The sequence below is a fragment of the Wolffia australiana genome, chromosome 1, assembly GCF_029677425.1.
Source record: "Wolffia australiana isolate 7733 chromosome 1, ASM2967742v1".
Taxonomy (NCBI): Eukaryota; Viridiplantae; Streptophyta; class Magnoliopsida; order Alismatales; family Araceae; genus Wolffia; species Wolffia australiana.
Window position 1 is genome coordinate 3,470,001 of NC_135835.1, and position 16,279 is coordinate 3,486,279.

Sequence of the window (16,279 nt, forward strand, 5' to 3'; positions counted from 1 at the left end):
GCCACTGTTTTATCATGATCCCTATTAAATATCTTTCCCAAAGTTCTATGAATAATGGAAGATATTTTATTGAATTCATGACTAACCCTGCTTGACTTGACTTCATTGAAGATGAAATTCTTTCATTTTGATTAAAAAGATATTTTTATGTGCACATTATTTATGTAAATATCATTTGGATAGAATTTTAAAGCTTTGAAGAATATTGAGCCAAAAATTCCTATTTGGAGTAGTTTGATAAAAAAAATAAAGAGGTATACATTTGGCTACAAGATTGTAATTTGTGAGGGAAATGAGGGTCGTGTCCTTTATTAGCCACTATTCACCTAACTAACCTTATGAAAAAGGGATGCTCAGATCCATCGTGGATGAGATACCCCAATCACTTGAAGAAAAAAGAAATGGTATAAAATTACATAGAATAATAAAAAAGAATTGTGAGAATCAAACACAATTATATTAATTATTTATTTCTCTATTTTCAAATTTTATATCACACCAGTGGTAGATAGATTCAGCAAATATATTCCCTAAGTGTCATCTTTTATACATTTGGTTCAAGATTAATTTAATGAAGAGTGTATATTAATAAATTGAAGACTCTTTACTACAGAAGATTTTCTAGTATGGAAAAAATATACATACCAAAGGTTTATTCATTAAATATGGAACTTAAATATTACTTTCTCAGATGTCCCGATGGCACTATTATTATGATTTCCATCACCCTTTTAATACATTCCAAATTAAGTATTCTAAAAAATATTAACTTTAAAAGTTTAAATATAGAGAAATTAATTGTTTATAACCTTAGGTCAAATTGTTTAATCATGTAATGGTGTATCCTGAAAATTCTATGCTCTCAGCGGAAAAACTGAAGTTTATAGGAGACTTATTAAGGACCACGTAAAGACCTCATTTAACAAATACTGAGAGTTCGTCATTTTATATTGTTCATGTGTTAGTGTTCGTCATTGTGTTGTTTTCGTGTCTATCATGTGTCACGTCATGTTTTTGCGTTGTCGCATTCATGTCGTCAAACCCATGTCAGAATATTTTAGTTTTGTATTAGAGGGGGGAGGTCCTATGTATTAGAACTTCCCCCCCAGTAAGGGGACTATAGCCCTTACTAAGGGCTCCCCTTTCCTTACTAAGGGCCATCGTGCCCCTATATAAGGGGCACGATGGAGCCCTAGCCAATCAGACCAGAGCTTAGTGTTGAAGAATTTGTTGTTCTCCCGCTGATCTCAACGAGAATAAGAGAGGAGAGGGAGGAGGAAGAAGAGGAAACGGGAAAGGAAGAAGCAGGGAGGAGGAGGGACTCCCCCTACGTTCTGCCCGCCATACATCACCAAGGGGACACGAGAATCCTCTAGCGCAATCCGTTATGCCTGACGCAATGTTGATGATGTCGCTATCGGGCTTCCACAGCTGTTAGCTGCCAGCTACATCGTGTGTCTCGTGGCGTTGACTCGCTGTAGGACAACTGGTCGTCCCCCAGCGTCAGTCCGCTAGCCATCGAGACACACCGGTGCTGCGAGCGTGTTTGCTCTGTCCAGTCTCGGTGTTGCGATGAACCTGTGCCCGCGTGACGTCCCTGGTCAATGCGCACGTGGCAACTCACTCTGGAGTCAATGAGTCAACCATGAGCTGGATCATTATCTATGCACACCAGTCGTTCGACATAGCCCCGCATGCCAGAGTTGCCGATTGAACTCATGCTTGAGCGTCGCTCCTTCTTGGCCTCTCACACTGCATGGTGTGCGTCTGTCCTTCTTAGCCACTTGACCCGCTGATGGCTGTAGCATCCGTGTACTACACGTCCAGCTAGTTCTCGCCGACGGGAGTCGCCATCACCGCTCACACCTACAATGCTGCCCTTCCAAAGTGGATGCATTGCGCTGTCGTGCTGCGCCCTCCTCGCCTCCACCCTCCACATACTTTGCTCGACTGGCCGCGTTTGCCGCCGCCAGTCGAGCAAAGTCGTGCCCGACACCAGCACGCCTCTGCCAACCTGCCCGCATCGGCTTGTGCACCGACGAAGACAGTGACGACGAACGCTGCCACCGACAATCTACATCGTTTCCCTTACTCGTGAGTTATATTACGTCCTTCAATATATTTTTGGTTGCACTCCACCGCGCTTGGGTTAGAATAGGTGAGAGATTATATCGAGAAAACTACGTCACGAGTGAACTCTTAGGTATGGGTCGAGCCCATCCGTTACGTGCGAGTGTCAACAGAATTATTTCGTTCAACGTCGTAGTCCTCATCATCACTCCGATGAGTGTCAGAAGGTCACCGTCATGGCCATCGTCACCCGTCGCCTGCCCCAAAGCTGGGAGTTTGGTGAATCCCCTCGAGTCTTAGGCCATGCACGTACATCTTCCTAGGTTCATTCGCACCGCGTAGTTTCGTATCCTTAGGGATTTATCCATCGGACGATGTCATTAACAACGTTCGACATCAGATTGGTATCAGAGCATCGTCTCGATACCCGACCGGACGATGTCCCCGACGACGTCTGCCATCAAATTAGTTTCAGAGTATCATCTCAGTACCGTCGGATGATGTCCCCGAAAACGTTCGACATCAGATACCCTCCTTCTCATTGACGAGCCCCGTTCAACCTCTGTCGTCCCTATTTATACTAAATGTGTATTTTTCATAAAAATCCCCAAAACTTAAGTATGTCTTCTGATGTCCAAAAGACCATTTGCATGTGACCCTCTAGGCCATGTATTAGTCTAGTTAATGACTCTAGTGGCCCAATAACTTTTATTGGCCTTCTAAATTAATTAAGTATATCATCATATAGATTAACTAATGTCGGATCGATTTAACCTAATCGATAGGTTGAATCTCTAACACGTGGGATGCCAAGCTACACATCGTGCTCAAGAAGATACAAAGGAGTGTGTATCGACTCGCTCATGGAACCTATTCATCATCAGTTATCATGTACGTATATTCCCTCATCCGCTTGACGCTCCTAGGACGACTTAGGGTATGGTCAACTGTCAAACCCTAAATGGTCATCTAAATTAGTAATGATGCATTTCGGAAATCATCGAAGAACTCTTCTCTGATATTTCACTGCCTTGGCCAAGGACTTCATCGCATCATCTTCCTTGAGTTGTCACTTCTTATACCAAGGGTGGACAATCCCATCTTGACCACTCAATCATATTCTCAAACTTCTTGATGTATTTGAACTAAGACTGTTTAGAATCCCATGATTAGAGACTCGTTGGCCATAGTCAAAGTAAAACCGCCCGTCCACAAGACGTTTTTGGTGTCTCAGGTCTAAGGACCACTTACACCACCATGATGTGAATCGACCTGATTGACAGTTCGGTATAATACCATTCAGGGATTCGTACGGATCAATTCAGTGAACTCTTTCCACTAAAGAGCACCCACTATATATCCTTAGTGTCTCCACACTAATGGCTATGGGACCGGCCATACTCATCATATGAGTGAGGCTAGATAGTGTTATTCTATCCGAATACTTCGATGTCCTTCTCGCATATCCTTTGAATAGGAATGTTTAGAACACATGCTTAAAGACTAGTGATCTATGTATTACGATCTCATCCTAATTCATTAAGTCTGATCATGTACTCATGGACTTCATTATACGCATCACACATGCACTATAAGGACTATGTTCTATTAATGGTCATAGAATGAGATGTGGAATGTGTGATTGGCTTGCTGGCCACATATATTTCCATCAGCAAGTGGAGGACGATAGCATGATAATGGTGGTATTACTTCTACATGTTTGGTATGCTTCTATGCATTATGATAATGATAGTATTGTGTTATTGACCAAAATTAATGGCTACTCACGTAATCCAGTGAAATATCACACCCTTTGGATTTTTTATGTTATATTATATGAAACATTATGAGTTTTCTTAAACACTACGAATTCAACAACTTTCCTTACTAAAGGTATTCGCTATTATTATGCGAGGAATACCTAATCAAGGGATAGATAGAGATGATGGGCTTATTAAATCACCAATGGAGTTTTTTAAGGTAAAGGATAAGCATATGTGCATCAAAGGAAACCCACCATTGATTCTATGAGTTATATGAATTCACCTTACATATTCTAAAGCCTTCATCTTCCACTATGGAATAGGAAATTTTGAATCATAATCTCTTCGACAATGAGAAAGAAGAGCGCAATATAAAGAAGATAAATTGATGGAGAAGATATGGACTTTTAGGGAATTAGGTGATAGAAAATATTTTAGACCTAGGTTCCCTATTACCTTATTCTGATTTTTTTTTTGTAAGAGTCTGGTCGTAATGGCAAGGATCTCTAGGACCCAACTTTCTAATCCCCTTGAATGTAGGTTTTATGTGCAAATCACTTAATTGGATCTGAACGTGCTAATTTTGTGTATTAATTCCATGTACTTATGTGCATATTTTCATTGAAATATCATAAATTCATGTTATTAAGGCTTAAACTGATATGTCACATTTTAAGAATGAAGTTCAGATTTTGCGTTTCTTGTATTTTAAGAGAATATGTGGCATTAATTTCCTGAATAAAATATTTTTATAAATGTCTATCTAAATAAATATTTGTGCAGGTTTATTATTTTTTAAATAAAATTTTAATTTTTCAGTTTTATGGTATTTTATGGACTTTCTAGCATTAAATCAGAAATAAAATAATGTTATGAGTAAAAAAATATACACTTGCATTTATTAAAATATTATTATAATTTTTATACTTGAAATTTTAATCGTAATTTATTGCAAAATTTTATTTTATTCTTATCGAATTTTCAGACGTTAAATTCACAAATTAAATTCATTTTTATTATTTAAAGGAGTTTTATTACTTCTCAGGCATTTCTAAATTTTTTAGCTATGTTATCAATCCATCTCACATCAAGATGGAGAAAAAACCTAGATGAGGGAAAAAATCAAATCAGTTGGATTGCTCCAACTTCAGACGAAGATATCTAAAGATCTAGAAGCATTCAAAAACTGAAATTATGAGAGTAGTTCCATCTTTACCTCCTCTATCCATCCACTATCTCGGATCTATAGAAACTCATCTTCGTAAAATGGGTACCCTTGGATTTTTCCCAAATTACCCTTAGTAGAGTGATTTGCTCATTTAAAATCTCCTATGGAACTCACGTGGCCTTTGGTGAACTTAAAATCTTTCATTCAAAGAGAGAGAGAGAGAGATTGAAGGGGTGATAATCAGATACTTGTGAAGAGACATCGCCACTAAACCGTTGGGCGTTTGGTGCTAAGGTTAAAGTGGTCTTCATCTTTTTTTGGACTCACATATTTGTCCTCTCTCCAAGGTCATTTCACCATCTTCGTGCCACCATCAACTCTGCCACTCTTGATCATGTATCATCAATGATGATTGATAACATGCATCATGTACATGCATATACATATTCATACTCATGCTTTTAAGGCCTAATTTCATACATAATGATGCATGTTGTCATTGTTTTAAGCAAATTTTTATATGGACATGTCAATCCCTCAAACCCTTAATTTTTTCATAATTAAGGATAATTATATGATTTATTGATAGTTGATCTTTCTTAAGGTCAACTTATTTTGAGATTAACTATTCTCTTGAGTTAAATGATCTAGAACTTGAGTGGAGGTGCAAGACAAGAATAGGACAAGGTGTGATGGAGAAAAAAGCGGGGCCCATTATAACATGCATTTTAGTAGCTTAATCTAAGCACAGTTACATGTTTAGTTCCATTAAATTGAATATATGTGCATGTTATCAATCCTAAAATGATTAAATTTATTTTTAGAATGATACTCTGAAGTTTTGAATTTTTACATATTTTTGGAGATTTTTCTGACATCAAATTCTGAAAGAATATAATTTTGAGTCAGAATATAATTTTTCTAGAATTTTTTTACATTAAAATTTTAAAGAATTTATTTTTTATAATTAGAAAGTTATATTTATTTATATTTCTTGGGCCTTTATTTAATTTAATATGAGTTTTAGAATTTTTTTGTGACGCCACTTGTCACTGTTCGATTCGTTGAATGACGACCAACATTGATTAAGGATAATGATTGGTGACAGTCAGCCATTTAACTAAACCACTATGGCATTGTGATTAGCAATGCCTTAATGGCATTTAAGGCTAACGATTTAATTTTTAAGTTTTATTGGTGTAGGGTGACATGGCCCAATTAAAAAAGATGCAATAAATTCACATGGAAACCGAGGAGCGAGGAATTAAAATATTGGTTTTTTCTTTCTTTTTCTTGACCAGTCAACAATGGCACCTGGGTGACGTGTCAACAACACATGGCATCACATGTAGACATGGCACGCACGTGTATTTACGCATGTGTCTGCCTCTTATTGGATTAAAAGGGAAATGAGCTGATGTGATGCAGGCTTACGCGCTGCCATGTCTACTGAGAGATAGATATTAATATATATTTAATTGATGTATTTTTGTTCTCCATTTGGGCGTTAAACATAGCGCGATTGAGAGCCGTAAATCTCAACTAACGAGGAAAGAATCACAATTAATCATTGCATTAAATGCTAGGATGAGACAAAACCCTAACATAATGACGTGACGGTGCTGATGAGGATGAGGAGAGAGAAATCTTTGGATTAAATCAACGGCTAGGAATCATCCAACTTCCAGGCTTGATATCCAATGATCCAGAACTTAGATTGAGCTGAAATGTTAAGGGTAGCTTCGTCTTTATGTCTTCTATCTATCCATATGTTTATAAATTGAACCCTTGATCATGTAAAAAAACATCTTTAAGCTCACTTCCTCCTAGGGAGGCAGATTAAAAGCAAGTGAAGTTTTGAAGGTCCATCAAGAGTGTCTTGGTGTCTTGAGTGCTTGGAGAAGGTTAGCATAGAAGTGGGGAGGCTGATCTACATCAGGAAGACACCATAATCTCAATGAAACATAGGGATCTATGGTTAGTCTCTTTCCTTACATTAATCATTATGTAATACATTTATTTGGATAGATCATATCCATCATCATCCATCCTCATCCCTATATATTATCATTGACCATCCCCCTCACATATCACCAACGTTGTCACAATCTCGTCACGTGTCCCCTCTCTCCTTGTCTAAGAAAAGCCTAAATCACAATCGTCCTCCATTTTATCCACAACTTTACTCCTAATTACAGCACCTTCAACACTGTGTCTCATACCGTCATCTCTGTCACGTGTCACCTTCAAACTCTCTTATCTTATATTAAACCCTAGTCAATGTTAAAGTCGAAGTAGCAAATTTATGTTGATGGTTAAGTTGAATATCAACATAAAGAGCTTTAGAATTGCTAGTAATGAATGCCCATTCTCATCCCTTCCCTTCTTTCCCCCTGTCAGTTTCCCCCTCTTGGTCTTTCTCTACACCCCTTCCTTTCTTCATGGAGAACTATTTTGATGTATTCTTGCAGCATGCTTTCGAAGAATAAATCCTCTACATCAAGTGGCTGCCCACGGTCAAATTATGGCGGCTATGTTGAGCTCAATAAAACCTCTCCAATGAGTTGGATTTAATACATTTTTAGAATTTTTGAAAAAATATTGAATAAATATTTAATAATGTACTTGCGAATCTGGTCCCGACTGACCCTTGGACCTAAACCTGCTCGACCAACGGGTCCACCCTCAAATGGAAGACCTACGGTCATAGTTTGGTCCGGTCAAACGGGTCCTCAGTCCCAAATTTCCAACCCTACTTCTGAGCGACACAAAACTATGAGAAAAAATTGAATATTTCGTTTTCTGGATTCACTAAAATTTATTAGTTTAAATAATACTTAGAATCCTAATTAGAAATTTGTAAAATTATTTATGATCTTCTCTCTTTAGTCATCAATGCATACATTTTATATCGATACGACCAAATTCATGTCAATTACAAAAGTTGAATAAGCAATATTTTATTATAAATATAACTTAAAAAATGAAAAATTATAATTACCTATATGCATGGGATTGTTATCATGACAAATGAGAAGATCCATGTTAAATGATGTTTTGATTTTGGACAGGTTTTTTCCTCAAGAGAAAGTAAATTCCCAACAATGCAAGGGACCCCATTTTTCAGACTTGTGTATAAATCTATTAATTTTCTCCCAACTTCAGGTTCATAACCCTTAATGATTTAACAAAATGTTTTGTCTTCATTTATTTAAAATTGATACGATCCCCAATTTATTTAGGTTAGTTTCCTCTTGTTAGCCCATCAGGGGCATTTTGGTCATTTTATCCTTATGAATTTTCTTTGAACAAGGCAGCCCTCCTTCTAGGAGAGCAACCAAGAGGAATGAAGTTGAAGTCCCTTGTCTCTTCCCCTCTTGACGTCTATGTCTACCTCGCCGAATAAATTTCCCTTGTCTATGTCTATCCTTATGAATTTCCCTTGTCTTTTCCTCTCATCTCTGTCCCCTTTGATCATCTCTACCTCGCCGAATTTTCAGATTGGTCATCCCTTGTCGATCCCTGTCTCCTACATCCAACCTGCCCTCAGATTATTCTCAATCCACTCTTAATACCAATAAAACTACCCTCTATCCCTCTACCCCCATACACACCTAGATCAAGGTTCTCATCAAAATTCTGTTCTGCTGAGCTTTGTTCACCAAAGTTTATCTCCAAAACCATGCACCTTTCCTCACTCTACAATTATTTTCATGTATGCAAAGCTTAACAAAAATCCTGAATTACTATACAGAGGTGGAAGCTGAAAACATCACTAGATTTCCTCTACGATTCACTCTATGTGATCAACTGCAGCTAGGCTTTGACATTTTGGACCGGGGACTGGTCGGACCAGACCGAACCGGGACCGAACAAGACCATACCGGAACTGGACTGAACTTCAGGTAAGGTCTACGTCCATGCCAAAAAACCAGACCGGACCGGACCCTATCCCACGCACTACCCATCCCCCTCCCCGTCGCCCTTCCCATCACCCACCCCAAGTGCTCATCGCCGCTGCTCCATGCGCACAACGCCTCCGCCACCCCCGTGCTCCTCCGCCACCCCTCGTAACAGACAAGACTGGGACCGAACAAGACCGGACAGGAACTGGAGCAAACTAGAGGTAAGGTTTAGGTCCATGCCAGAAAACTGGACCGAACCGGGACAGTCAAACCCTAACTGCAGCTACCCATTCATCCCATCCTACTTATCACCTCGAATTCATGAATCTTCTCATCTTGAATAAATCTGAGGAAAAACAGAAAACAAAAGAAGGCGAGAACTTTTTACTTTGGTCACTAATTGAAGGCAGTGACAGGAAGCCTGGGGTCTCTTGCGGCTGCCAGCTCCACGCCATTCTCATGCGCAGAGTGCAGCTGTTTTGAGTTTCTGTTGACCAGCAAATTAGTCAACAGCTCATCCAAGGGCGGAGACCTCAACTCCTCGATCGATCGAACGGTCAGCAGGGCCACTTCCCGTCTTCTTGGGGTGGCACAAGTCACCTCGTCAGCCTTCGAAGAGAAGAACAATTGGGTGAGCCACAATGCTTGTTATGGAGTTTAAGCAAAGGATTTACCAAGTATTCCTCCTCAAGACAGTTTTTTGATTTTGCTGTGATTCCCACAACCATTTGATGGTGCCCGGTTCTCAGCCTGCTCAGCCCATCTCGGCAGGGGCCAATCTGACAGCTGAGCCTTTCCCATGCTCCATGATCGGTGTTTAGATTGCCTGCAGATGAACGATGGAGGATAAATTAACCTTTCAATGTATTGTCATGTTTTTTCATTGCTGTCTTACTGTCTATGGAGGAGAGGAGATCTCCTGTGGCAGCTTGTGCCTCATCGACCACTGAAGAAGTAACCAAGGAAAACCTTGCCCCTATTTGAAGGTTGGCTTCCAGTCCATCCCTAATCGCCAAAACAATAGAACATCTGGATCACATTTCCTCGTATTCAAACACTGGTGATTAACCCCTATAAAAGGTAATGATTAATCCTATGATGATTACTCCTATGATAATTAATCCTATAATACCTCTAAGTGCCAATCCCTGTGGAGACGACCTTACTCAAAACTATACATTCCTGAGTAAGTATAAAACTAAAAATTTTATTTGATCAAGGCGAAAATAACAACAACTACAAAATTACACCCCATTTTCGCCTTCCTCAAATTTGGTCGTATTCAAACACTGATGATTAACCACTATAATAGGTAATGATTAATCCTATGATGATTAATCCGTCAAAGGCTCTGGGACGAATGAGAACCTGCCATCTGTCCCTTCCCTTACTGTTTCGTTACATTCTGTCCCGTCATCAGGTATCGTTATTTGAGACTATGTGGTTTTATAGTGCACGTATGCAGATGGGATGGTTTTTTTTTGTTCTGGGAACAAAAAAGGGTCTCGTCTGGAACCTTGGACATCAGATGAGATGGAAATTCATCTGCTAGAAGGACGGGAAGTATTTTCTGTTCAGGAAGAGAAAGTTGTCCCATCGGTTTGGGAAGTGTGTGATGGGACGGGAGATGAATGCATGAAAATTTAATTTTATGATTTTTATCGAATTTAAAACTTCTATGAATCAGAATGTATATTGTTTTCCGTTCTGGCCATACCGGACTATGGAGTGTATGGAGTCTGCATGTTCCTTTGCAAGGCTGCGGATGGAGTCTTCGGCCTTTCTCCATTGCCCTGATCCCATCATGGCTTTTGTTATGCTGCATTTTTAGAGGGTAAAGTTTCAGAGCCCGAATCTACTATAATTGGTGAAATTACTCCGTAATTACCAAGTGTTGATTCCATCATGGAAGGCGGATTTCTCGCGGTCAACTGAAGCATTATCCTCCTTGTAATTCCTTTCGGTTTGCTCCAAGTATGAGCTCCACTGCCTCTTAACTTGGGAGGCATGATCACGAGCTGTAGACATTTCTTCTTGTATCCTGCGCTTTCTGATAACACTACTTTCTTGAAGGCTATCCACCGCTGTTTTCACCTGTGAAGAATGTAGGAGAGATTCTAATTTAAAATACGATTTGCAACCGTAAAATGTTAGCGAGAAGAAGATGATTTTACCAGTTCTTTTTTCCGGGCGTTTGAGCTTCTCAGCATCTCAGCTATTCTCTCAATTAATTCATTCTCCTCATTCGCGGCGAATTCCTGCAGTGAAAAGACAGACATTAAATAATCATACCAGACTGAGGATTCAATCAAGGTCACTTAAAAGATGGACCTCAAACTTTTTTTCAAGCTCTAACAGTTGCTGTGATTGGGAAGCTTGAGCCTCTTCTAAAATTGAAATCAATGTCAAAGCATGAGCGTCCAGGGAATTGAAGAATTCTGTGCTGACGTTGGTGATTGATCGAGCATTTTCTAAATACTTGACAAAACCCTGTGGTTTCAGAGATTCAAAGAAGTTAGCTTTGAGCAATGTGCAGAAACATAAACTGAAACAGATTAGTCCCACCGCGCGAAGCTCAAGTGAGAGTGTGGACAGCTTCTCTTCTTGGCTGTTAAGCCCATCTTGAAGCTCATTTAACAAATGATCTGCCTCTGTGGCAACCCCCTTGAACCGCTGAAGTGCAGAAAGGACTCTCAAAAACTATTAATTAATTTAATGAGGAAACGTTTACTTATACTCACATTTTCAAGAGTGGAAAGGTGATCAGACACTTGACCATTTACTTCTTTGAACATTCTTTGAGATTTCTCGCCCAGTTCATCAATTAATTCATTAAATAAGCTGATTCCAGAGGAAAACATGTCTCTCAGCCTACCCATCCGTCCTCGATCTTCTTTGGCAGCCTTCATAAGTCGAAATCAATAAATTAAAGTTCGTTCATTTACACAAACATCTGAATCAACACACCTCAGTTTTGGAGGAAATGAAGTTCAACATATCTTTCTCCATTTCCTCCAAATGGCTCTCCTGTTGTGTTACAGAGATGGAAACAGTCTCGTGCAAGGACTGCAACCGCTGATTTAAATCATTTCGGAACCTTTGAACAATGATTCTGTTCTCCTCTTCAATCTTATCTTTGCGTTCTGCAAACCGAGGACCAGAAGCATCAAAGAAATGTAGATAGAGGGAAATTGATTGAAAGGACAACGCACCTATCTTATCAAACAAGCCATATATATCTGTTGTCGCGCTCTCTAGACCTGATCTTAGCTCGAAGGCACAGTTAAGAATTGCTTTCTCTGCAAGGGATAAAATCTTCTTGTCAGAGGTCGGTTCATATAGTGGGCGTTTTTCTTTCTCATTGTTTTCATTTGAGTAAAAAAATACAAGCTTGAAGCATTCCAGATCTTCAAATTTTAAATTCTGGCGATCTCTCACAGTTCTTACAACCTTACCCCCGAAACATGAAATATTTTTATGGATTTTCGTTTTCTATGTTTCAAGTAATATTCAAGGGATCTTGAGTTAGACATTTGAACTTTATTTTTTAGTTGAAGAAGTGATGACGCAGACAAGTAACCTGATCTTAGGAGATTGGACACAAAGTATTCTTTTTCTTCAATTGTGCGGTTCGCTTGCCTATGCTTTTCCTCAAGGTCTAGTAAGGCATGCTCCGTAGTGTCAAGTTTTCTCTGCAGAAAATAACTGGGAAGATAAATAAAAATTGTAATTATCGTAGCTGACTTCAATCATTCCCCAGAAAAATACAATTTCACCTGTGTCTTGTCGAGCATTTTACTTAGCTCCATAGAAAATTGCTGCTGAGAATTATAGAGTTCTTGAAGCCCTACCAATTCCTGTTCAATCCACAAACGTAATGGAATATAGTCACTCCATGAATACCATGGGAAAAAAGTCAACGCCTTAGGCATACATACCTTGTCTTTGGATTCCAAGCTGAGCTCCAAACGCTCAATCTTCTCTGCCATAGCCTAAAACAAAGCGCAATACACGAGAATTACTTGGGTATCATCTTTCTGTCACTTAAATGAAGAAAAGAAACTCGATGACAACAAATGCCTCAAAACTTATTTATCTTGAAGATGATGAGAGCGAACATAAAATAGAAGGAATTATCATCAACTTAGACTGAAAATACACCTAAAAGAAATAACCTTTTTCTCTGATTCTTCTTGCAGGAAGCGATCCTTCGGTATATAGATACCATTTTTCTCTCGAGCTGCATATAACTCTGATGAAACCACAAAAAGAAAAAACACAACTTAATCAGAACCTCGTTTACAGAGATGATTGCAATAGACTCAGAAATTTGATGTACGCAATGATTTTTTTCGGAGGGAAGAAAGACATTAAGTGGAAATTCAAAATGGTTGCATTTTGCATAGTCCAAGGGCGAATACATGACATGGAAGACGCAAAATTTGCCATTGAGATTTAGATTCCTGGCTCAGAATGTTTAGCATCGTGAAAAAAAAAGACGGATGGAATTTAACAGACCCACAAGTTTTACGCAGTTAAGTTCCATACCCACCTTGTTTGAGCCGGTCAATATCAGAGCAGAGATCCTTGATCATTGCAGATTTTAGCAATCTCTGATTAATCTGCGGAGAAAAATGTTCATTAGTAACCGGGGTTTCTGATATATCTATGCAAATGTGCTCTTTGATGGACTGAGACAATTACTAGCCTCTGGTTTGTTCTTAATACTTTTTGCCCGCTGTGCATAATCCAGAGTGTTCAGAGTCTCCTCCAGAGAGTGGATAGAAGGTGAAATAGTCGCAATTATACAGGTCTTTGTTTTCCCTCCCAATGAATCCCTAAGTAATCTGGTCAACTTACTATCCCTGACATAACAGAGTTACACATAAATAGGTGTATTCAAACAAAATAATGCAGCTTATTTTAATTAAAAGAACCTGTAGGGTACGTGGCCAGAATGCTCAACAAGTGCATTAATCACACGTCCCAGTGTAAGCAAGCTTTTATTGATTTCTCCAGTTTCTCGTGCTCTGCCCTGAAATACTTTACTAATTATTATCAGTTGGATTGGAACTCATTGTATGAACTTACAGCTGATTTGATTCCAGAAAACGTATTCTACTCACGAAAAGAGTGTCCGAGAATCGGATAGGCCAAAAAAAAAATGTACGTCATAGACTAAGCCACAGATTTTAGAAAACAAGAACATACATCTTTCGCTCCTGAGCGTGAAATATTCTCAGAACCAGCAAGATCAACGAGATTAAGCTTTCCACATTTTATCATCTCTTCCCCTTCGTGCGTATATTCCTTGATGTGAATAGTAATTGAAAAAATGGAGTGTGACCGACTACTTTGTTTATTCAGAAAAGTCTCAGCCGTTCGTCTTCTAGAAGACCCTTTTTCCAGTATTCTGTATATCTCGTTGGCTGAGGAGACAATTTCTTCTTCCAGACCCCTCACAAAGACGCATCCCTTTCCATCCTCCATGAGAGCCATCGGTCTCTTTGATTTTTCATCTGCAAACTTCGATTCATCTGGAGCAAAAAGATCTGTGATCTCCTCGTTGTAGAGTTCGAGAAATGTGACCTTCATATTATACTCTGCATTTTGAGCCTCAAGAGTGTCAAAAATCTGCCTGACCGATCTTGGAATTACTCCCGCATCATTTGGGAACTCTCCATGCTGAACAAATCCAAAAGTTTACGGTTAAATGTATAAATGTGATAAAATATAAATATTGTTACTTCGAAAGTACAAATGAAAAGTACTTTTGGTTTTCTTCCTCCTCCTTCCATCGTATATGTCTTCCCCGTGCCTGTCTGGCCATATGCAAAAACTGTGCAGTTATAGCCCTCAAGCACCTCGTTCACAACTGGGGAGATAGCTGAATCAAATAAATCTTTCTGCTGAGAGCTTGGTCCGAACACCTGCAGAGAATCAAGAGTTAACCGAGTCAAACCTTCAAAAATCTTCATGATCTTGTAAGCAATTGCAAGGATGAAGAAGAGATAAGTTTCGACCCTGTCGAAATTGAAAGTCTTGTCTATCGTTTTATTTGCAATGCTCTGAACAGCGGAAACTTCTCTCCGGTGCTCATTGCATGAAATGACAACCGGAGTGTTCAATCTCTTTTCTTCCTCGCTCAGAGGTCTGGTACAAATAATTGCAGTAAGAGAAAACAAAATATAAAGAAAAAGTTAGAACATGATATTCATTTCTGGAAAACTGAAGTGAATTACTTACCTGCATCGAAGAATGACCTGGATGTTGACCCCCTTGTCATTCTTATAATTGACGAAACCATTTTGATCATTTAACCGATAGTCCCTGTGAGACTTGTCACTCGATCTCGGAGTTTGTGCAGGAGAGGACGAAATTGGATTCCCTTTTCTTTGTACACCATCCATTTCTGCCTGAAGCAGTAGGGAAATCACAATGAGGACCGTTATTTTTCCTGTACGCGCAAGACATGGAGTTCTGAACAAAGATACAAGAAATTTTATCCAGATAAGAATTCGATGTGATCGCAAATATACCCTCGAATCTTATCCAGACGGATGGAACAACGGTTTTCGAATCACCATTGTTCCAGAATTCAAGAACGGGGGACCTCAAGGTAGCTACATTTCACAGAAGAATGATCGCAAAAGCTCATCCAGGGACCAAATCCGATCGATAAATTCAAAAAGCATCCTGCAACCAACGTCCAAATCTGAAGACCGTGCGGAAGTGAACAAAACCATCGCCTACCGTCAAACTCACAAAGATTTCCAGATAAAACACGGAACAGAAAACACAGAAAAAACTCTCCCTCACCTAGATCACGCAGCGGATAACAGAAACAACAAGATGCAGATTACACAGAGGGACGAAACAAAACATACAGATATGCAAACGGCTGGCGAGACGATGCAAGAACGATCGATCGAACTGCTCCCTCAGGATGTGAAGACGCGCATGATCAATCAGAATTCCAAGCACTTCACGATCAAATCACACGGATAACGCAATGCTGGCCAGATCGAAGAGGAGTAGAGAACTGCACAGAGTCCGCACTGGTAGGACTTCGACGAAGAAGAAGCGTACGAAGTCGGCGTAAATTGGGTAGACAAATTAAATATAACGGCTTATTCAACAGACGTTAAAGCTAAGTTTCTACCTTTTTTTTTTCATAAATTATTTGAAAAAGCCGTGACGGCGTCAGCTGGACGTTTCCGTTTTGAACGGCCACGAACAGTCGTGACTGCTTTTTCATTTTATCACCTTACCTGATTAATAATTACCTATTTACTTGAAAGCCAGGTTGGCGCAGCCTGTCACGTGAAATCGGGCCCTCTTTGACACGTGACTCCAGATATTTACCGGAATAA

The 16,279-nt window shown here is 39.3% G+C and overlaps 1 protein-coding gene and 1 long non-coding RNA gene across 4 annotated transcripts in view; one reads left to right on the plus strand and one right to left on the minus strand.

Moving 5' to 3' along the window:
- Nucleotides 1-6,498, plus strand: part of LOC144713759 (uncharacterized) — a 7,097-nt gene extending 599 nt beyond the window's left edge. The window contains exon 2 of one of the 2 annotated variants that reach the window (XR_013584150.1): nt 6,205-6,498. This is a non-coding gene — a long non-coding RNA (uncharacterized LOC144713759). The remainder of the gene's footprint in view (nt 1-6,204) is intronic. The other variant, XR_013584166.1, reaches the window with a different exon arrangement.
- A 2,726-nt stretch (nt 6,499-9,224) lies between these two features.
- Nucleotides 9,225-16,004, minus strand: LOC144701977 (P-loop containing nucleoside triphosphate hydrolases superfamily protein). 2 transcript variants are annotated; one of them, XM_078573818.1, is made up of 23 exons: nt 15,794-16,004; nt 15,153-15,322; nt 14,930-15,059; nt 14,678-14,836; nt 14,118-14,591; nt 13,844-13,941; nt 13,615-13,771; nt 13,459-13,528; nt 13,082-13,158; nt 12,845-12,898; nt 12,683-12,763; nt 12,487-12,598; nt 12,119-12,205; nt 11,874-12,049; nt 11,648-11,809; nt 11,472-11,579; nt 11,238-11,396; nt 11,081-11,164; nt 10,795-11,000; nt 10,624-10,725; nt 9,802-9,911; nt 9,581-9,732; nt 9,225-9,515 (listed from the first exon to the last, which is right to left on the minus strand). In XM_078573818.1, exons 2-23 carry the CDS (start codon nt 15,314-15,316, stop codon nt 9,303-9,305), a joined length of 3,135 nt encoding a protein of 1,044 aa, XP_078429944.1. In that variant the 5' UTR covers nt 15,317-15,322; nt 15,794-16,004; the 3' UTR covers nt 9,225-9,302. The 2 variants fall into 2 exon arrangements, with proteins under 2 accessions (XP_078429944.1, XP_078429947.1); XM_078573821.1 differs by having other exon boundaries at nt 15,153-15,363.
- Between the last annotated feature and the right edge of the window lie 275 nt (nt 16,005-16,279).

What these genes read in the sequence shown, in the direction of transcription:
- LOC144701977 (XM_078573818.1), bottom strand. Translation starts at nt 15,316, where the DNA reads ATGGATGGTGTACAAAGAAAAGGGAATCCAATTTCGTCCTCTCCTGCA. An exon ending in GCTTGGAATCCAAAGACAAG is followed by an intron (nt 12,764 to 12,844) that starts GTATGTATGCCT and finishes TGGATTGAACAG; the next exon opens with GAATTGGTAGGGCTTCAAGA. An exon ending in GTCCAATCTCCTAAGATCAG is followed by an intron (nt 12,206 to 12,486) that starts GTTACTTGTCTG and finishes TATCCCTTGCAG; the next exon opens with AGAAAGCAATTCTTAACTGT.